General features: G+C 28.2%; 1 protein-coding gene across 14 annotated transcripts in view; it reads left to right on the top strand.

Annotated features, from left to right (window-relative positions):
- LOC124423164 (phosphatidylinositol 4-phosphate 5-kinase type-1 alpha) overlaps window positions 1–23,351 on the top strand; it is a 49,828-nt gene that overhangs the window by 4,194 nt on the left and 22,283 nt on the right. For 6 of the 14 annotated variants that reach the window (XR_006942021.1, XM_046960635.1, XM_046960626.1 and 3 more), the window contains exons 2-14: window positions 584–618; window positions 4,040–4,168; window positions 4,509–4,757; window positions 4,923–5,075; window positions 5,643–5,807; window positions 5,957–6,172; window positions 7,741–7,967; window positions 8,383–8,518; window positions 8,714–8,801; window positions 15,110–15,172; window positions 18,449–18,526; window positions 20,956–21,009; window positions 21,945–22,379. Coding sequence is in view for 13 of the 14 variants with exons in the window: in XM_046960635.1 (XP_046816591.1) it covers window positions 584–618; window positions 4,040–4,168; window positions 4,509–4,757; window positions 4,923–5,075; window positions 5,643–5,807; window positions 5,957–6,172; window positions 7,741–7,967; window positions 8,383–8,518; window positions 8,714–8,801; window positions 15,110–15,172; window positions 18,449–18,526; window positions 20,956–21,009; window positions 21,945–22,379 (2,028 nt within the window). In the remaining variant the exon portion in view is untranslated. The remainder of the gene's footprint in view (window positions 1–583; window positions 619–4,039; window positions 4,169–4,508; window positions 4,758–4,922; window positions 5,076–5,642; window positions 5,808–5,956; window positions 6,173–7,740; window positions 7,968–8,382; window positions 8,519–8,713; window positions 8,802–15,109; window positions 15,173–18,448; window positions 18,527–20,955; window positions 21,010–21,944; window positions 22,380–23,351) is intronic. The other 8 variants (XM_046960627.1, XM_046960629.1, XM_046960628.1 and 5 more) reach the window with 8 other exon arrangements.

Here is a 23,351-nt window from a genome sequence, read left to right as displayed (position 1 = left end):
TATATTACTACTACTACTCCTACTACTACTATTACTACTACTACTCCTACTACTACTACTACTCCTACTACTACTAATATCAGTATCTTATAAATTGAACCCCTCGTTATAAAAGTACCTATAAATCGAAGGCTTCAAATTAAACCTTATGGAGTATATTGATTATCGATTACATTAAACAGAATTTGATTAGCACCAAAAATGGTACTCGGTTTGAACGTACACTCGATATTGATCCTCGACTGATGAAGTGAGTGAGAGAGAGAGAGAGAGAGAAAGGAAGGGGAAACAATCGTTTCCTTTTAAAAATGGCGGAAACGTTTTCCGCCGGATGAATGAAAAATTCGATTGGACGATCTTTTTAACAAGATTTTTTATCCACAACAACAGTAATAGGAATTAAATAAATTTATTATATGATCGTCCTTATTTAATATAAAAATAAAATTCTTAATTTAATTTATATATATATATATATATATATATATATATATATATATATATGTCTCCAATAAATTATATAATAAATGTAAAAAATTCTAATGAGAAATTCTAATGGAATAAAAATGTACGATTTTTACAGATAAATCCACGGGGGAGAAAGTAGCGGCACTCGATGTAAGTATCCTTATCTAATCTTATTTGTAACTATTACATTTTTATTAGGTATTCATCTCTCTTAAGTTTCGAGAATGAAGAAAGAAAAAAAGAAAGAAAGAAAGCAAAAATAGAAAAATATAAAAACGTAACTATTGACACAATTAGTTCGTTTACAATTCGAGACTTCCTTGACGTTCGAGAAATACATACTTGTGCGTCAGGAGATAACGTTACTCCTATCGCGTTCGTTTTATCATTGAACGACATACATTACATATATAGAAAAAGAAAAAGAACAAAAAATAAAAGGAAAAAAAGAGAAAGAGTGAGAGAGAACTTGTGCATACAAAGGAAAATAAATTGAAATTAAAGAAATAAAAGGTTCAAGAGAAAAACGGAGAGAAAGAGAGAGGAGAGAGAGAGGGATGGAGAAAATAATGAAATTCGACAAATGTTTCTTTTCTTTCTTTCTTTTTTTTCTCTCTTTCTCTTTCTTTTTCTTTTTTTTTTTTTGTTCTTTTGTCTTTCTTTGTAATTTTTTTGGAAAAAATATCACCAAAGGTATCCAATGTAAGTGATCAAGCATAATTGAAGCGAAGAAAAAAAATTTCGACAGAAAGATTAAAAAGAGAAGAAATATCGAAATTAGAATATATTTTTTATTTTCGTAATATTTTTTTTGTTAAAACGTTGAGAAAGATATTTTCGACGAGAGTAATCTCTTGATAGTACGTAAAAAAAAAAAAAAAAAAAAAAATGAAAAAAATGGAATTAAAGAGAGTAAAGGAAAAATTTCGAAAATTAAAGGAAAGAGGAAGGAAATACATCGAGATTGGACAAATTTGTCTATTTTTTTTTTTTTTTTTTTTACTCTTACAATATTTCTGAATGAATTTTTGATTGCGATAAGAATAGAATCAAAGGGAGAAAAATTCGACAGAGAGAGATAGAGAGAGAGGGGGGGAGATAGGGAGGGGGTAGGAGGAGAAAAGAAGAAAAAATAATCGAAATTGAAAAAAAGTCGTTTATTTTTCTTTTTATAATTTTTTAGGGAAAAAAAAAAAAACAAAAACTCGATCAAAGAAGATATCCAACGAAGACGATAAATACATGTCATCGTAATCAAATAAGATGAGGATAGAATTGAAATAGAGGAAGAAAAAAAAAGGAAAGGAAAAAATTATAACGCAATTGGACAATTCCGTCTATTTTTTTCTTTTTCTTGTTTCTTTCGCCTTTTTTTTTCTTTTTTTTTTTTCTTTTTCTTTTTCTTTTTCTTTTCTTTCCTTTCGCATAGATAATTCTTTTTGTTCCAATTGTACGTAAAACGTAAATAAAGTATGATCAGATGATAGTCCGTAAAATGTGAACGTGTATTAAAAACGGAGACTCTACTTGCATAACTCTCATAGTTATCGCGGTCGAAGGTGGGACGACGGGGTCGAGGAAAAACTAGGGGGGGGTAGAGACGCGGAGGGGAGGACGGGAGAAGAACACTAACGTCGCTTCGTTAATCGCCTAACGTAATACACCGACCTCGTAATCATAGTCCTAGTCATAGTGTTTGTGCCTTTTTTTTGCTTTTTAAATTACATTCGAGAATCTAAATTAGCTGTGACGTAATATGGATTAACAAATATAAAGGATTTAAAGGGAAAAATTTTGATGTTTAAAAAAAAAAAAAAAAAAAAAAGAATCTTATTTAAATAAATCTCTTATCCATTCGATCGGACAATAATTTATTCGATCTCAACAATCAAATTGATTTTTATTTATTAATCGTTTATTATCGAATCGTTTTTATTGAGAAGTTTAATGGAAGGATTTTCTTTCTTTCTTTTTTTTTTTCTTTTTTTTTTCTTTTTTTCTTTTTCTTTTTTTTTTTTTTTCCTTTTTTACGTAAATACAAACAATAATCATCCGATCGGATTACAATCAACTTCGTTATGATTTATTTTTACATAGATTCAAACGAAAGAATATATTATAGATGTTTACGTATAAAAGATAATATAATATACATAAAGATAAAAAATTAATGAAAATTTTACGTGAATCTTTTATCTTTAATCTCTTATCGTTAATTATTCGATAATAATCATTCGATCGGATTCTAATTGATTATGTTTCTATCTCCTTTTATCTATATATAAATAAAAATTTTACATATATATGAAGTAATGATTTTACGTTAATTTCTTATCATTAATCGGACAATAATTGTACGATTAGATTCTAATCGATTTCATTTCTCGTTAGTTTAACGTACGTCTAAATGAAAATCATATGATAGTCTTACGATAATATCTTATCATTAAAATGTTCAACAATAATTTTTAGCTTCGTTTTTAAATCGTTTTTGTTTTATAAAATCATTTTCATTTATTTGTATACATTTATATACATACGTGTAAATAGATACAAGAAAGTCAATACAAATCTTACTTCAATCTCTTATCGTTAATCTGACGAATAATATTGTTCGTGTAGTATTCAAATCGATAACAGTTCTATTTATTTATTTATATATATTTAATTTTATTTATATTTATGTACATACATATATACAAAAAGTAATGAAAATTTTGCTATAAGATTTTATATTAAATCTGTAAATAATCGTTCGTTTATGATACTAAATAAAACAATTCATTTTTAATCATTTTTTTTATCCATCTATTTATTATTATTATTATTTTTTTTTTTTTTTTTTATATTATTTTCTTTATGCATAAATGTATGTGAAAATTTTTAATTACAATCTCATATAATGATTAATCGAAGAATAATAGTTACATATTATTATGATTATTATTATTATTATTATTATTATTATTGGATTGGATTATTAAATAGATCGATATTTCAAATGATTTTTATTCTATTTCTTTTTTTATTCGTTTCTTTATTTTAATGACGATCAATCGACCGGAAATGACTCAAAGTGTATATATATACATATATATATATAAGATTCGAGTTAGATAGATGGATCGATTTCCTTTTAATTTCTACGCGTTAAATCAGTTCTATTTCCGGACTTTAAAGAGTCGAACGATTCGTCATCGACTAGACAAGCGACTTTTCCGACCTTTCCTTTTCTTCTTTTCATTTTCTCTTTTTTAATTTTTTTTTTTTTTTATTTCTCCCTCTCTCTCTCTCTCTCTCTATTTTTCTTTCTTTCTTTCTTTTCATCAATAATATTTTTTATGTTTCACATAATCGCGATGTCCATGAACGTTGTTTATATACGTTCTTTCTGTCAAGATAATTATCTTGCTAGGAACTTAAGTATATTGGCTAGTAATATTTGATGAGTTTTGTTTTTTTTATTTTTTTTTTTTTTTTTTATTTTTTTATTTTTTTTTTTATTTTTATATATATATATACATATGTATCATGACATAAGGAGATATTAGACGGGCGGTTTATTTTTCAGAACTCAATAACGCAACATGGCACGGCGGGACTCAAAACCCCTGCGGGGGTGTCGAGAAATAAATCGGAAAGGGAAAGGAAGATTGGACATCGTCGTGTTGGTGTGGGAGGTGAAATCACGTACAAAAAGGTAATATAATAATTCACAAAAAAAAAAATATTACACCTAAATATTATTATTATTATATAAGTTTATATATATATAAATATATTAATTAATTAATTAATTATTATTATTATTATTATATAACATGTGTAACATGTTTAGAATTATTGTAATTCTTTTTTTCACGTTACATATAAACATTACTTATACTGATTAATATATACTGATTAGTTAATTAATATTATTATCGTGTAACACCATATCGCGTGCAAAGTAATCATTATAGTAATCATATTGTATAGAACGTAATTACTTATCTGTAATTTTTTTGTCACTTCTTTTTTTATTTTATGGAAACCTATAGATACAAACGACACAGATTATGGGATCTATACAGCTTGGTATACAACATGCGGTCGGTGGTCTAGCAAGTAAGCCAGAACGAGATTTACTCATGCAAGATTTCATGACCGTCGAGACAACGAATTTTCCAAGCGAGGGATCTAATCACACTCCGGCTCATCATTTCTCCGAATTTAAATTTAAAAATTACGCCCCAATTGCATTTCGATATTTTAGGGATCTCTTTGGAATTCAACCGGACGACTTTTTGGTAAATATACTACTTAATTTAAAAAAAAAAAAAAATTAATAGAAAATTAAAAAGAAATAATTCATTCGTTTGTTTTTCTTTTCTATGAAGTCAATTCAAGCATTCTAATGTAAATTTTTTTTTTTTTTTTTTTTTGTTTTTTTTTGGTTTTTTTATTTTCTTCAGATGTCGATGTGTAGCGCACCTTTGCGTGAATTATCCAATCCAGGTGCCAGTGGAAGTATATTCTATTTAACGGAGGACGATGAATTTATTATTAAGACTGTACAGCATAAAGAGGGAGAATTTTTGCAAACTCTTCTTCCAGGATATTACATGGTAAAGACAATGAAATATGTATTTACAAAGAGCGTGTGCCCTCGTCCCTCATCTCTATCTCTCTCTCTCTCTCTCTCTCTCTCTCTCTCTCTCTCTCTCTCTCTCTCTCTCTCTCTCTCTCTCTCTCTCTCTCTCCTCCCAATGCCCCATCGCAGAAAAGAAAGTTCTAAAGTGGTTTTAAAAATCGATTACTCTTTCTTGGTACTTTCTTTTTCTTTTTTTTTCTTTTTTTTTTTCTTTTTTTTTAATTCCTAGTCAGACACTTGGTCGTTCGTTTCTATCAGATAGACTTGCAGTTTTACGATGTGACCCAAAAAAAAAAAAAAAAAAAAAAAAAAAAAAGAAAAATGAGAAAAAGAAATTAATCGTCGAAAGTAAACGATTTTTAATGTCAAAATTCTCGATCTCAATTTCGATAATAATACAACATGATTTAATTAGACGATTAACAAATGACATGCCCAATTTATCTCCATTATCTCTTTATTATCTTTCCTTTGTTTTATTGTTTATTCTATTTGTTCTTCTTTTCTTTTTTTTTTTTTTTTTTTCTTTTTTTTGTTTCAGAATTTAAATCAGAACCCAAGAACACTGTTACCAAAATTTTTCGGCTTGTATTGTTATCGTTGTAACAGTAAAAATGTTCGATTAGTCGCTATGAATAATCTACTTCCGTCGTCAGTAAAATTGCATCAAAAGTATGATCTTAAAGGATCGACGTATAAGAGAAAGGTATGTTAAGTTTAGACATTTCTTATAATCGTATTTTATTCTTTCATATTTAATCTGTCAGCTTTATAATGTTTCTTTTATTTATTTATTAATTTTTTTTTTTTTTTTTTTTTTTTTTTCATTTTTTTTTTCTACCCATCTCTTTTCAGGCATCAAAGATGGAAAGATCGAAGTCGTCACCAACGTACAAGGATTTAGATTTTATGGAACACCATCAGGAAGGAATCTTTCTCGAAGCAGACACATACAATGCACTTGTCAAAACTATACAACGTGATTGTCGCGTTTTAGAGAGTTTCAAGATCATGGATTATTCCCTTTTAGTTGGGATACATAATCTTGATCAAGCCGCAAGGGAAAAAGCTGTAAGCAAACAAACAATTGATGTATATACTTTCGTTTTTCCTTTTTCTTTCTTTCTTTCTTTTTTTTTTCTTTTTTTTTCGTTTTTTTTTTTTTTTTTTGCAATTAATTAAATCCTTTTAGCTACGATAAAACTGAATAGCTAATATTATTAAAACGAAATTATAATGAACGATGTTTCGATGCATCAAATTTTGAGCGACCCTCAAAGTACGTTTGTTATCGCCAAATCCGTGAGATTTTGAAACTGAAAAGAAAAAAAAAAAAAAATAAATAAATAAATAGATAAATAAATCCGGGAATTTTTTTATCATTAATTTTATCGATATGATACGCATATGATTCGGCAATATTTATATTCTAAGGGATATTTCGTGATTTTTGAACAATTTTTCGATGTTGCAAAAAAAAAAAAACGTTTGACAATCCTCGCCTTAAATAATACATTTATCCATTATTACAAAAACTAACGCATTGATTATAAATTATAATTATTTATATATATATATATATATATATATATATATATATATATATTTATTCGCGTTTTATTGTTCACGATAGTATGTTGTAATTCGACGATATCAATATTCTATAGATATTTCGCGATTTTTAAAAAAATTTTCCGAGGGTTCGATGTTGCAAAAAAAAAGTTAGAGAATCCATATCTTAAACGACATATTTATCAATTATAATTTTATTTTTTTATTTTTTTTTCGTATTATTATGAACGATACAGCATGAACGATTCGACAATATTATTTTTCTTGTAGAAATATATCTCGCGATTATTTAAAAGAAAAAAAAAAAAAAAAAAGATTTACGAGGGTTTGACGTTGCGAAAGAGAAAATGGCTTCGTTAATGCCTATCTAAAAAAAAAAAAAAAATACATTTATCGATATCCTTGTTAGTACTACAAAAAAATAAACGCGTTTCTATACGTTAGAATATTTTTATTTTATAATTTTTTTTTTTTTTTTTTATTTTTTTTTTAAATATTTTATAAAATATTTTTATGAACAAGGTGAATACACATGTGCGTTCGAATATGACAAATGGAGTCATTATAGTGACTCTTCGTTATAAGTCGTTATAATTTGCGTGTAATTAGCAGATGGATTAATAAAAAGTAATATCACTATAATCTGTTCAATGAGATTAGACAAAGTTGAGAGACGTAAACAAAAACAATTTAACGATAATCAATAATCATTTGATTTTATTTTATTTACACCGATAAAATTGTTACCAAGTATATGTATGATATAATCAATCGTGAATACGTTTCTGAATCTATCACGTATTCGTCATCTGAACTTTTTATTTACATCTTCTGATTCCTCGTCTCGTTAAAAACAAACTTTCATAAAAATCTGTTGTCAGAGTAAATAGATCTAATCAATTTCGCAGAAAACGTTCTTGCGTTCTTTCGTATTAATAAATCATACCAAGAGACGTTTAACGTGTCTTATTTAATTGAAAAGGAAAAAAAAAAAAAAAAAAAGAATAAAGAAAGAAAAAAAAATTACAAGAACACATTTTTATAAAATTGTTGATTCGTTTCTTTAGCAGGAACAAAGAATATCAGCCAGTGCCGACGACGAGATTGGTGATGTCGCAGGCGAGGGTGGTGCTTTTATTCAAACGGACAGAGAACGCGATAGAGAGGACAGAATAGGTGCTACGGCATTGAATCGATCGAGAAGCATAAACAGGCAAAGGTTGGTCGCTCATAGTACAGCTATGGAGAGTATTCAAGCTGAGAGCGAACCGATCGACGAAGAGGACGATGTTCCGTGAGTATTTTTTTACCTATAAATTTAACTTGATCGAAAGTAGTCTCTCTTTCTCTCTAATAGAAACGTTGTAAAAAAAATTAAAAGTTCCTAAATGAATAATCGTTTAAAGTCATTAGGTGCTTTTACAAAATTTTCTCTCTGAAAATTGATTTTCCTTCGTTCAAATTATACAACTAGTTTTTATATCATAAAACTTTGAAAAAAAATTCAATTGACTTTTAACATTACCTGAAAACTTTTTACTATTCTCTCTCTCTCTCTCTCTCTCTCTCTCTCTCTCTCTCTCTCTCTCTTTTTCTCTCTTCCAAATGTGTTGAAATTAATAATATGTTAAATAATTTGTTAAATATAATTTTCAAGAGTGATGAAGTGATCTAAATGGTAAACAAAAATTATTATTTTTTCTTCCTAGCAGTCCTGGTGGTATACCTGCAAGAAATGCTCGTGGTGAACGGCTATTATTATTTCTTGGTATCATTGACATTTTGCAGAGCTACAGACTTAAGAAGAAGCTCGAGCATACGTGGAAATCAATGATACACGATGGTGTAAGTTAAATATTTATTATATTATTGACCAATGTATATATTTATAAATTATGATCAAATATTTTTTATTGTCAATTTTCTTATCGTTGTATTCTTGATTAATTTGATCTTTTTGAAATTGATTTTTATCAACGACATATATATATATATGTAAGAGAAGAGTTTAAAAAATATTTTTTGTTTTCCTTTTTACAGGATACAGTATCAGTACACCGACCAGGATTTTATGCTCAGCGTTTTCAAGACTTTATGGCCAAGACAGTATTCAAGAAGATACCTTCACGTAAGTACCATCCTAATCAGCCTCTACTAGCAAACTTGACGTCAATGTTGACACTAAACAAGGCTCATTCTTAAGTTGTAAGTGAAACCTTTTAACAGATTTATTATCTTTGATGGCTATTGCTTTCTGATTGATTTAATCCGTCGTCTTTGTTATACCATTTTTTTTTTTCTGCTCGTTCTTTTATTTCTCTCTATTTCTTCTTGTAATCATTTTTTTATTATAACGTTAATCTTAAACAATAATCCTAACGTGTAATTATCTTTGTCGTTTAACAAAGATAATGCATTACTTTTTAAAGTCACATTCATGAAGACGATTATAAAGATCATTTTTTCTTAACTTTTTAACTATTATTGACTGTGATTAAACATATTTTTTTTTCTGTCTGTATTAGTATATACATATACATGTGTGTATATATATATATATATATATATATATACCGTGATTTAACCATATGCAATGTTATATAATGACATCTTTTTTTTTTCTTTGTCTTCTTTCTTTCTTTTTTTTTTTCTTTTTTCTTTTTTCTTATTTCCCTTGGAAATATCACTACGTTAATCGCGTATTTGTGAAATTTCTGGAAGAAAAATTAATTAAATAAGAAAGAAAGAGAAAAAGAAATAAATAAAAGAATTAGGAAAAGAGATTTGTAAGGGGGAGAATTAATTAGGGAGTTTGATTGTAAGAATTGATAAAAGAAGAGAAAGAGGAAGAAGAAAAGAAAGAAAAAGAAAAAGAAAAAGAAAAAAAAGAAAAGAAAAAGACAAATCGCGTAACTAGAATTATTTAGCATATGACTTTTCTTAAGAATAACAAGTATACATAATATACGCACACATAGACGACTAATTAAAATTAAGATAATTATCTTGATACTTAAGATTGAGAAGAAAAAATAAAGCACACACACACACACACACATAATAGACAAGGCAAATTAAAATACGTACATAGTGCAGTAAGCCGTAAGCTAGAGAAATTGTATTTTGTTTATCTCCAGTATTTCTCGTTGTACCTAATCTCGTTAAAAAATGAACGACAACAAAAAAGAGAAAAAAAGAAAAAGAAAAGAAAGAAATGAATAGGAAAAAAAAGTAAGGAAAAAAAGGGGGGGGGGATGAGAGAAAAACAGTTCTAATTAACATGTGCTTAATCGTTTAGCATGACTATGTTCTTTTCCAAAAAGTAACAAGTTTTCATTTAAATATTAATATCTCAAAAGATATATACTGAACGATATATATATATATATATATATATATATATATATATATATATCATCTTTTAATCGTGCATTTATTATAAAAAAAAAAAAAAAAAATAAATAACTCGCAAACAAACAAAAAGAAAAAAAAAAATAAAAAGCAAGCAAACACCTCGCGTATTAAAAAGAATATATATATATATGTATATTTTATACTTCATAAATGATCCTTTTTTTCTCGCATAAAAAGAAAGAAAAAAAAAAAAAGAAATAGACCATAGCCGTCCAAAATAATATTCTAAGAAAAGATTCTAGAAAGTGGTCCTTTTTTTTCTTTTTTTTTTTTTTAAGGTAACGATAAACACATGGGACTTATAGGTATCTGAAAATTTTCTTTTTTCTTTTGTTTTCTTTTTTTATTTTATGTATATATAAATCTTTCGCATTGTATGTATGTATGTACGTATGTATGTCTGTATGTATATATATATATATATATATATATATATATATATATATATATATATATATATAGAGAGAGAGAGAGAGAGAGAGAGAGAGAGAGAGGAAATTTCTTTAGATAATTAAATTTATTCGAGCTGCCAAACGCGTAGAATAATAATAATGTAGAACAAATACACGATATTTCACAAATACAGTGATATTCGAATAAGTAATATGCCATATCGATAGAATTAATTTGTAGTAATTTAAGTAGAATCGATAATTGCTAAAGCCATAATGATATTTTCGGATATCTTCAGAGATTATTCAAAATAAAATGAATTAAAAGACAAAATAAAATGAAGCAAATAAAGAAGAAAAAAAAAAAAAAATAAAGAAATAATTTAGATCAATACTGTGTATATATATAATGTATAAAATATTCGGAATATATTAATCAGTAATCAGGTTATCACCTTTGGGTTTTGTATTGGTGTAACTAATTGCTAACACGTTATACACATACACGGACACTTACACACACGCACACACATATATATATATATTTTTTTTTCTTTTTCTTTTATCTTATTTGTTCCTGTTTCTTTTCTTTTATTTTATTTTTTCTTTTTCTTATTTATGTATGTGTGTGCGCGTGTTTGTGCGTTTGTGTATATATATATATATATATATATATATATATATATATATTTTATCTTTTATTATTATTTCGGGTACAAAACCACGTTGTTCGTTTAACATTCTCGTCCGAAAACAGTATTTTAATATCGGTAATGTAGAAAAATTTTCGAAATAAGAGAATAATAATCTATACGTTCACTGGTGTCCACAAAATAATAGCTGAGTATTTAAAATGTAGATCGTCCAATAAATGTAGATCAGCAATAAGGAAGAATAGTTTTGATTTATTGATAGGCATAAAGGTTTAAAAAAAAAAAAAAAGAAAGAAAAGGAAAAAGAAAGAAACGAACGAAGAAAAACAAAAAGAAGAATGAAATTTATCTTCAACTAAGTATTTACTTAATGAATGTGTGTACTTGATGGCATATTGCATTATAATATATTCAAAAGAAAAAAAAAAGAAAGAAAGAAAGAAAGAAGAAAAAAAAAGTTCCTTACAGATGAACAGTACACCTATCTGCCAAAGTTTTATAAGAATTTTTATGTATACATATATACATATGTATATATATATATATATATATATATATATATATATATGATATATGATATATGATATATTATATATATAATAATAATCGGTAAAGTTCTTGAAACTTCTCCTAGTACTATTTAACAACAGAATAATTTCACAAAGTGCTTTCTATTTTTATTATTCATTCGTGAGATTGTAATCGTACTCTATTAAAGCTTGTTATCGGAAAGAGGATATAGAAGAACGCACGAAACCTATTTGTATATACATACATGCATATATACATATATATACATACATATATATATATATATATATATATATATATATATACATATATATATACATGAATCAATTCATTATGAAAAGTGGTCTAAGTCTGGTATTATTTGAATTTGTAATATTTCAAAATCTTTTTTATATTCTTCTTTTACCGTAACGAGAACGAACGAAGAAAAAATGAGTATATTTATTCTTGAAAAATAATTCTTTTGTATAATTTAAAAAAAAAAAAAAAAAAAAAAAAAACAAAAGAAAAACAAAGAAAAATGCAGACAAAAAAAGAATGAGAATGTTAAAAATAGCATGTTAGAAAAAAGAAAAAGAAAAAAAAGATTAAATAGGAAAGAAAGAAAAAGCGTACGCGTGTACAATTTTTCACTTGAACCACTTTCATAACAATCAACTCGTATATATATATATATATATATATATATATATATATATATATATATATATATATGATCGCGATATGGAAAAATGATCCATAATTGATCGATAGTATCGATCCCATATACTGTCTTCGTTTTCGTGTTTTCTCATCATTATCTACAGATCAAGAGTTCCTCCTGACTAACATAATATCATTATTATTTATGTATACACATTATCATAGGTATAAATAGGTCTATTTTTTGCTGAAGTTAGTATTATATATCTGTTTATGCGTCGGGATAGTTTGTAAAATGAGAAAAAGTAAAAATGAGAGAGAAAGAGAGAGAGAGAGAGAGAGAGAGAGAGAGAGAGAGAGAGAGAGAGAGAGAGATGAATGGTAGAGATAGAAATATCTTTTTTATTGTTAACGTACGAAGAAATAAAAAATTAAAAATTAAAGAAAAAACAATTAGTAAGAATAAAGAAAAGCAAAATATTAGTAGGCAAATTAGAAAATAGAAAACGTGAAAAATATTCAGCTATGAAATCGTAATGTGGACACCAATGTACAACATATTTATATATAACATACATACATATATATATATATATATATATATATATATATATATTGCCAATAAACATTTTCACTATTGACAATTTCATTTCATTTAAAGAGCCTACCCGCACTACTACTACTACTATTACTACTACTACTATTACTACTACTACTACTACTACTACTACTACTACTACTACTACTACTATTATTATTATTACTACGGTCTCACACTTTATTTCTTTATCGTTCTCATTGCCTTTTTTTTTCTTTTCTTTTCTTTTTTCTCCTATCGAATTAAATTATTAACAAAAATAAAAAAAATGAAAAAAAAAAATAGCAAACGCTAAACTCTATATCCCTATGCATATTATACTGATTAACTAATCGTAATTATTTTCTGTGTTAACTTGTATCATATTCTCACCTAGTATATCTTTCGTTGCCGTTCTAATCTATCTCTAAATATATATATATATATATATATATATATATATAAATATTTTTTTCTCTTTTATTTTAATTCTTTTCTAATTTTTTTCTTTGTTTTCCTTTCTTTCATTCTTTCTTCCTTTTCTTTCTAATCACGTGAATTTTGCACGCACATCATCGTCGTCGTCATCGTCATCATCATTATCATCATCATCGTCATCATCGTCATCATCATCTTCATCATGGTCATCATCATTATCAGTCATCATTCGCATTTTATACACCTTGCATACAGCCTTCGATAATTATTGTATATTTCTTGCGATGTGTTCGTTGTTTGTGTTTTTCGTACGATACGTTTAGGGTTTTTTTTTTTTGTTTTTTCTTTTTTTTTTTTTTTTTTTTTTTTTTTTTTTTTTTCTTTTCTTTACATCTTCGCCTCTCCGTTGACGTAAATATATATACACAGGATGAACCGAAAGTTCCTAGATGATTTTAACAATCGATTACTTTTTTTCTTTTCTTTTCTTTTTTTTTGTCTTTTCTTTTCTTTTTTTTTTCTTTTCTTTCTTTCTTTTTTTTTTCGAAAATTTTCAGGCCAAGTTTTTATTTCGTTTTTTAATTACTGTTTCCTCTTTTTATTTTCTTTCTTTCAGATCGTCAAACTACAATACTAATATGTCAAATCAAAAGCCTAATTGCATTATATTCTAATAAAAGATCACGAAAGAAATCGATTGATATTTGAAATCACATAGTAACTTTTAATTTGCTTAAAAATTTTTCGATCACCCTGTGTATACATATATCTATATATATATATATATATATATATTTCTCTCTCTCTCTCTATCTCTATCTCTATTTAACTATCTATATATGCATATATATATATATATATATTTTTATATATATATATATATATATATATATATATACATACATATACAAATTGTGTTGTATCATTTTTCAAAACAGATGTACAGTGTTGTTTAAAAAGTAAATAGGTTTCGGAGAAAAGACACAACGTGGGACGGCTCTTCGAAAAAAAAAAAAAAAAAAAAAAAAGCAAAAACAAACTGCTCTTCGTACTTCCTCGCTTTTATATTTAAAAATGAAAAAAAGGAAAAGGAAATTAGCAGAGAAAGCCGACAAACAAAAATAAAGAAAAAAGAAATAGACAAATTAATACTTACGCTCATCAAACACGCGAAATGGTTTTTTTTTTTTTTTTTTTTTTTTTTATTAAAGCGTGCGAATGTTCTCTCTGTATCTATTTTACATATCTATATTTTTCTATCGAAAGACGACGTATTTATCCAACAGATAATTTATATTTTTTTTTCATTTATTTATTAATTTATTTATATATTTATATATATCTTTTTTTTCTTTTTTTTTTTTTTGTTTCTTTTTTCAAAATACTTCGTAGAGATTTGTTAAACCAAAATACCAAATTCCTCGCTTTAATATGTCTTTTATTCTTTCTCTCATTCTCTCTCTCTCTCTCTCTCTCTCTCTCTTTCTTTCTCTCTCTCTCTCTCTCTCTCTCTCTATTTTTGTTTTTTTTTTTTTTTTCGGAATAAAAAATTTTTGTTACTTTTAAAGAAGAAAAAAAGAAAATTGATAAAATAGAAAAGAATATAATCGGGATAAATGAAAGCGTACTTTATGTTTGTTAAAATGATTTTGCCATGAACCGAATACGGAATCAGCTAAATGTTGATGTTTCTCTGTGTCCCGTGCACTTCTTTCCGTGTCGACCCCAAATGAACCTGATCTGACCTGATCTGCTACCGATCGAAACTCGAAAACTCGAATACGAAAAGTGGACCTGCCTGAGATTAAGGGGAACCATCGCAAATTCCGTAACCTCGTCACCAGCTACATAGGTAACTCTGTCTGTCTCTGTTGGTCCGTCTGTCTATTTCAACATCTTTTAATTAATTATTTATTCATTTATTTATTTATTTATTTCCTCTTCTTTTTTTTTCCTTTTTATTTTTTTTCTTTTTTTTTTCCTCAATTTTTTTTTTTTTTTATATATATATTTTTTCGATCGAGTTCTTTTTCTCTCTTCTTCACTTTTTCTCTTCTTTTCGATTTCTTTATTTTTTTTTTTTTTTTTTTTTACTTTTAATTCTTTTTTTTTTTTTATCTATTATTTTTTCTTTATTTTTCTTCTTCCTTTTTCTAACTTGTACGATAGTCCGTAACGTTTATTCCTTTATTCACACTTTCGCTTTTGTGCGTGCGTGCTTGTGTGTGTGTCCGTGTTTGTGTGTGCGTATGTGTATAATCCCGTATTGTTTCTTTTTTTCCGAACAAAATGTTTAAAAAAAAAAAAAAAAAAAAAAAAAAAAAAAAAAATTTTATTTTTATTTCTAATTTTTCTTTTTTTTTTTTTTACTTTTTTTAATGAAAATACATAGATAGATTCACTTTTGTTCGATGCACATACAATAACTCGTACAAATAATGGCTTTTCAAAATTTTCTCTATTTTTGTTTTTTTTTTGTCATACTTTATGTACTTCTTAATCCTCCTATTCGATCAAATTAATTATTTTTTATTAAAACATTTCGCGTGAAACTTTAATTTATGATTCTTTGAGAACACATGCGTATATGTGCATTCGTGCGTGTGCGTGCGTGTGTGTATGTGTTTATACACACACATATTTGCATTTCTTCGATCTTTTTTATATCGTTAATGAATGCCTTGAATATTTTTAAATTAAAAATGTGTTATAGTCGTACCAATGTATTTTCAATCCTTCGTGTTTGTCTAAGTGTTGCTTTTTTCCCCCTTTTTCCTTTTTTTCCCCCCTTATAATTAATTAATGAAATAATTAATTAATAATACTTACGTTAATCCATTAGGTTAATAGAGGAGAACGTTCGTAATAATTCTATAATATTGTCATCTTAATTAATTTTATTATGAGACATGCACATTGCCGATGAAAAATTTTCTAAACAATTTAAAAATTCGTTCGTAATATGTGCGTGTATATTTACGATGTATTATTTGTGTGTGTTTATTTATTGAAATCACGGCACGTGACGAAACTAATTCATATGACATTAGAATAAAGATCGAAGGATAATTAATTTATCAATCGCATGTTTACTTCGATCTAGAACGTGTCGTGTATTATATCTCGTTAGATCTATTTGTTGATCTATTTATTGATCTTTGTAGCTTTCAATGTGATTACAGTCGCGTGCGATCGTGCGAACCGCTTTTGATGATGTTTTGATATGCAAGGACAAGACAAAAGTTTCTAATCGTACAATTTTACAATATGAAGAAAACGAAATTGGTGTGAAAAATAAAAAAATAAAAAGAAAAAGAAAGATTAATAATCTTTAATTAATCACTCAGAAACTTTTGATCCGTGTTCTTGTATATCTACCCTTTTCTATCTTTTTTCTAATCGATCTATTTTTTTTTTTATATTTATATATATATATATATACATGTACCTTTCTGTCTCTATCTCTCCATCTTCTTCTATTTATTAGTACTCTTTTCCTTCTTCTTTTTTTTTTTCTTTCTTTCCCCTGAAACTTTTCAAAACACTGCACAAAGCTCTTGAATAGTAACGCAACGCATCGAGATAAGGACGAACAATAGATCCTTCCCACAGGAGTGATCCACAAGATCATTCCCATATCTTGAATCGGGCAAAACGAAAAAAAAAATAATATATATATATATTATATAGTACGGACCAGTGACCAATCAACTTAGCATAGTTCCTTCTTTTTTATTTTTCAATATTTTTTTGTACTCTTTCTTTTTTATTATTTTCTTTTCCTTTTTTTTTTTTTTTTTTTTTCATCCACAAAATTGCTTTTACCGACGTGCGCGAGATTTGATTGTTGTTTTTTTTTTTCTTTTCTTTTTTTCTCTTTTTTTTCTTCTTTTTTTTTTTTAAATCTTCAATATCGTACATTAGTTTGGCTTAGACATAACCACCCCGCACCCCCCACCTCAGCCCCTATTGAAAATGTCAACGATGATTATTATGGAAAAATAAATGAATAATAATAATAACAATAGCGGATATATACGATTCGCTGTATTTTAGGAAATTTTTTGACGGACGTTCACGATCACGTACGTACGTATATATACATATGTATAAGTATACTGTATCTATATGTATAAAAATTGTTTTTTAATCGTCATTATATATATATATATGTGACGATTAAAAAATATAAAAATGAACACACAAGGCATGTAACCAGACACGTAGAAGTTTAATAACAAAGGAAAAAAAAAAAGAACAAAAAAAAGAAAATCATTAGAAAAATTTTACTATGAAACACATTTTATCGTTAGATTAGAATGATTCATTGTTAGAAGAGAAAAGCATTTGTTAGAGAGAGATAAAAGGCTTCTCTTTAGATGTTGTGTCGGCTTGAATACGTAGTTTGGTTTCTCATATTATAATTCACGTATTAGATAGAAGGAAAATATTGAAAAGATGAAATATTTGAAAGAAAAAAAAAAAACAAAAAAAAAAAGAAAAAAAAAAGAAAGAAAGAAAACGAAAGGCAAGGAAGACTTAGATATTATACGTATATTATTATAAATATATCATAGTCCTTAGTGATCAGTGCTGTAGCGAGGTGGAAAAAAAAGTAATTTGAAGAAAAAGAAAAATAGAAATAAAAATGATACTTGCTACGGTACTGATGATACCAGCTTCAGTAGCGTACAAATCAGTGGTACCTTCCTCGTTAAACAGGCACCTTCCCTTAACATTTAATCCAATTTTATTATTAATCGTTTCGGTTTATATACAAGGTACTATTATTATTATTATGGTTATTATTATGATTATTATTGTTATTATTATTATTATTAGTATTATTATTATTATTATTATTATTATTATTATTATTATTATTATTATTATTATTATTATTATTATTATTATTATTATTAGTATTATTATTGTTATTATTATTAGTATTATTATTAGTATTATTATTAGTATTATTATTATTATTATTATTATTATTATTATTATTATTATTATTATTATTATTATTATTATCATCATCAAATGGATGTTTTATTTCTAACAGAGTTAATAAGGATTGTAAAAGTCGTACGTGTGATCACAACAAATTTTGTGTTTTGTGTTGCAGCACTGAAACATTCCCCCTCGAAGAGAAAAAGTATAACGAGGCCATTGAGGCCATTAGAGGGTGACTTCGATTCGACCGGTAAGTCCAAAGCCATCATAATCGATCATAGTTTTCGATCGATCATTATTATTATTCTATTTTCTTTTTCTTTTCTTTCTTATTATTATATCACAATTGAGAATTGCCGAAATATTTCTATTTTATCGAAGATCTTTTTTTCTCTACGCTTTTCGGGACACGCCGCCAAACGAGAGACATTTGTTTTCACGTTGAAACGTTTTCATTTTTTCTTTTTTTTTTTTTTTTTTTTTTTTTTTTTTTGTTTTATTGATCAAGTGAAATTTAATTAATTAAAGATATACAATACCGTGCGATTGATCGAAATAAATCATGAGAGTTTCAGCGTGAAAAAGATGCTCGAAATTAATCGATTATCAAAGATCATAAAAAAAGTCTATGTTGATTTTTGGAACGTTCAGAACTTTTTCTTTATGTGTCATATAGTCAGTCTTTTTTTTTATGTATTTTTTCTTGTTATTAAAAAAAAAAAAAAAAAAAAAAAATGGTGAGAGAGAGAAAGAAAAAAAAAGAAAAAACAAGAGAATATCCTTCATAAAGAAAAGCCATCTGAAATTTATGCACATAGTAATTTCTTTTTCTTTTTTTTTTTTCTTTTTTCTTTTTCTTTTTAATGTCACATCAACCTTTTATATGGATAATTAACGACGTGACTTATAAGATTGTAAATTAATCATCGTGATTTATCATAGTTTACGATCTAGAAATATTTTTTGACGCGAAACGTTCCAAAAAAAAAAAAAAAAAATCATAATACGAATTATTTATTTATTATTACATATGTCGTAATAAATCAACGTATGAAACTTTAAGTTGACGAATATTATAATATCTCTATAGCTTTGCGCTATTATATATATATATATATATATATATATATATATATATATTTATATATAAATATATCACATACATGATATTAGCAAAGCACAGCGAAGAGGGCAGTAAAAAACTTAGATGCGGCATTCCCACCACGTTACTACTACCAATATCCAAAACCTTCACAACCATCCCGAAATAAGATATCTTCGAGAAGAATTTCTGCGCTAAGGATAAGAGATAATACCACCCTATGTGAATCCCACAAGAACCTTCCTATGTGAATCCCTTCCAAAAGAAAAGAAAAAAGAAAAAGAAAATCCTTCCTTACCCAATACCTTCTCTTCCTCTCTCTCTCTCTCTCTCTCTCTCTATCTCTATCTCTATCTCTTTCTATCCCCATCCATCTCCTCCATGAAGCTTTAGAAGCACTCTTTTAAACATCCCAGAAGAGAGCCCTTTCGTGGAAAACGAAAAAGAGAAACATATCGAAGACTAATAAAAAAAGAAACAGAAAAAGAAAACGAAAACGAAAGAACATCGATGTGTACGTATTTTGATTTTGTTCTTTTTTTTTTTTCCAAAATTTATATGTCAAAATTTGTGAACTCTCCTCGTCATAAATTATCAACTAATGTTATCGTTCCTCTCCACATCCATTCTCCATACCTTCCCACCCGCCCTCACTCCTCCCCTCTTCTCAATCCCATCCTTAAATTTTCACATTGAATCGTTTTGACGATGCATTTCCATTCTGTTCACTTTAGATTATAATTTTTTTCTCTATTAACGCATTTCCTCCTTCTCCTCCTCTTCCTCCTCACACTTATTCCCATCATGAATTTAAATTCGTTCGATAATGATTATACTTTAGTCCCACGTTTATGCCATCACGTCGACATTTTTGTCCTTTTTTTATTCTTTTTTTTTTTTTTTTTTTTGCTCGCCCTTTATCTTTGTCGTTACCACCCTTCCTCGCACCACCATCAGCCTCCCCCCCTTCCTGGCCTCGCATTCCAGCACATTTCATTGGCCTATTTTGCAAGGAACCACCTATGCATAGCTTTTTTCTCTTTTTTTTTTTCTTTCTTTATTTACTTTTTATTTTTTTTTTTTTTCTTCTTTTTTCTTTTTGACCATGAATCTCAATCGAATGCGAGCAATTTTTGAATTACGTCGACCCTCTGTTTTTTCTTCTTTTTTTTTTTTTTTTCTTTTATTTTCTTCTTTCTTCTTCTATTTTTTGTTTTTTTTTTGTTTTTCATTTTGTTTTTCGTTCTTTTTTTTTCCTTGGCATTACGAACGTCCCTTCCTCGAATCTTGGGATTATCTCTAAATAATATTATCGGGAAAAAGTTAATAGGAGCAACAAACGATTGGACAGAGAATAAATTTTATGATATATCGACGACGAGGACAAAGACGACAACGATAATGAATGTTCGAAAATAAATAAATAAAGAGATAGATATAGAAATAATAAAATAAATTGTCTCTGTCCGATTGTGGACGTAAAAAAAAAAAGAAGAAAAAAAAAAAGAAAAAAAAAGAAAAAAGCAGCAGTTTGCTTTAATTACGGTAATGGTATATGGTGTTGTATGGTGGTTTAGCGGTGGCGGCAATGGGAACCTCGACAATGCATGCTACGTCACCCACGAAGCCCGGTGAGTTTCACACGATCTCAATTACTTCGTAATCTCTGATTCTCTCTTCTCTCTCTCTCTCTCTCTCTCTCTCTCTCTCTCTCTCTCTCTCTATCCTTCAATTTTCTTTTTTCCTTTTTTCTTTTTTTATGAGATATTCGTGTTCTTTTCTTTTCTTTTTTATTTTTTTTTCTTTTTTTTTCTTTTTTTATAGTGAGAAAAAAGAAGTATTACAAATCGTCTCTCGTTTCGAAGTAATTTTGTTTCTCGATGGAACTTATAATAATAATAATAATAATAATTTTTCTTTCTTTTTTGTTTCGTTTTTTTTTTTTGTTTTTTGTTTTTTGTTTTTTTCTTTCTTTTTCAATTCATACCATCATTCATATTTATGAAACTATGAAACAAAAAACAAAAAAATAATAGAGAAAAAAAAGAACGAGCGATGCCACTAAGATTTGTCGTATCAATAGCTAGTACATACATGTAATATGTTTTAATACGAAAACTTGTATTGATGATCATCAAGGATCATGTCGAGAGAATTCGTTTCATTTGTCAATAAGGCAATCGAATGAAATAATTCTTTTTTTTTTTTATTTTGTTTTTTATTTTTTTTTTTTTTTTTTTTTCGCAAAACGATACGAGAAATGGTGTTTGCATCGCTCGACGAACGTATCATATGATCAGTCTCATTCAGCTTTTCTCTATATTCTTTTTCTTTTTTCTCTCTTTCTCTCTCTCTCTCTCTCTCTCTCTCTTTCTCTCTCTTTCTCTATCTATCTATCTCTATGTCCGACCTACTACCACCACTCCAACCCTTCTATCGTCATGAACCCTACGAATGCTACGTCGTCTCGGACAACAACGTTCCTATCGACGGCACCGGAAAAAAAAAAAATTACAAAAAACTTTCGTCGCGATCAACAACAACAATCTCGAATTGGACGAAACAGGGAGCCCAACGGATATCGCGGCCTCTACTACCACAAGCACGGTCATTTCGAGTGGTTCGATCCCGATCGCTACATCGACTCCTGTCAATCTACCAACTGGTTCAGTGAGTCCACCGCCATTGGCCTTGAGCATCACCGGACAGGCCATTCCTCATCAAGAACAAAACGCTTTGGGTATCGGTGTTATTGGGAAATCATCGTCGTCAGCAGCGGCAACATCAACGACGACAGGAGTAGGAGCAGGAGCTGGCGCAGGAACGACCACTTATCCAGCCGTTTTAAAGGGCAGAAGTGCAGCTAGTCCTCCTAATCCAAATTTGGTGCCTTCCGGAAAGGTTCCACCACCTGTACCACCTAGAGGCTCTGGGTCTAGGTCTGCCAGATCACCTGGACCACCTGCCACAACCTCCTCGTCTTCTATAACTTCCAGCCGAGGTGACGAAGCAGCCCTAATCACGAGCAGACAATATCGCTTGCATGAAAGTTCAACTATCCTGCATCACCGTCCCTTACCTTACAGTACTACTACTACTACTACTACTACTACTACTACTACTACTTCTACCGCTACTGTTACTGCTACTACTACTACTACTACTACTACTACTACTACTACTACTACTACTACTATCGACACCTCCACAAGCATTTTTACCACCACTACCACAACCATCACTACTACAACTACCATCAGCACCAACAACAACAACAATTACAACCGTGCATCAATAATGTCGGCCGTGACCTACGAAACGTTGCATGCACGTGCATCCACTCCGACATTTTTACCAACCTACCGTGATAACTTAACCCTCGTCGATGGACTCGTTCGAGACAGGGGTTTCATCGTCGAGGATATACATGAGGGACAAATTTACGAGGATGAGGAATTTGTTAGCGTTGAAAAGGTCAATGATAATTACGTCATCAGGACAAGTCCTTATCCATTCAGACCCGAAAGAGGAAGATACAAGTCTACGTTACACGACTTAACGATGAAATCAAATATCATCAGAGAGGTTTATGAACCGATCGAGGATAAGATCGATCACACAGAAAAGTTCACTTATTTCATAAATCCAACCAGAAGGGATGATCTTATGAATTACAAGATGTCGCGTAAGGATAAAAAACATTCGGAAACTTATAACGAAAGAATGAAACGTAAAAAAAAGGAGATCGATAGTTCGATCGGTACGATCACGGCATTGACACAGCGGGACAGATCGAAAGTTAAATCAATTTATAGATCACGATCTCCGATAAAAATTATTGATTCCATTGAGAGACTTACGATTGAATCTACGAATGATCTTCCAACGAAGAACTATTATGAAAATCCTTCGAAAAAGATCATAGATGTTAAGAAGGAAAGTAGATTGTTAAAAAGGATCAAGGAAAGATCGA

Source organism: Vespa crabro, chromosome 3 (genome assembly GCF_910589235.1).
Source record: "Vespa crabro chromosome 3, iyVesCrab1.2, whole genome shotgun sequence".
Classification (NCBI taxonomy): Eukaryota; Metazoa; Arthropoda; class Insecta; order Hymenoptera; family Vespidae; genus Vespa; species Vespa crabro.
The sequence above is the reverse complement of the archived record's forward strand: the minus strand, read 5'-3'. Positions and strand labels throughout refer to the sequence as shown.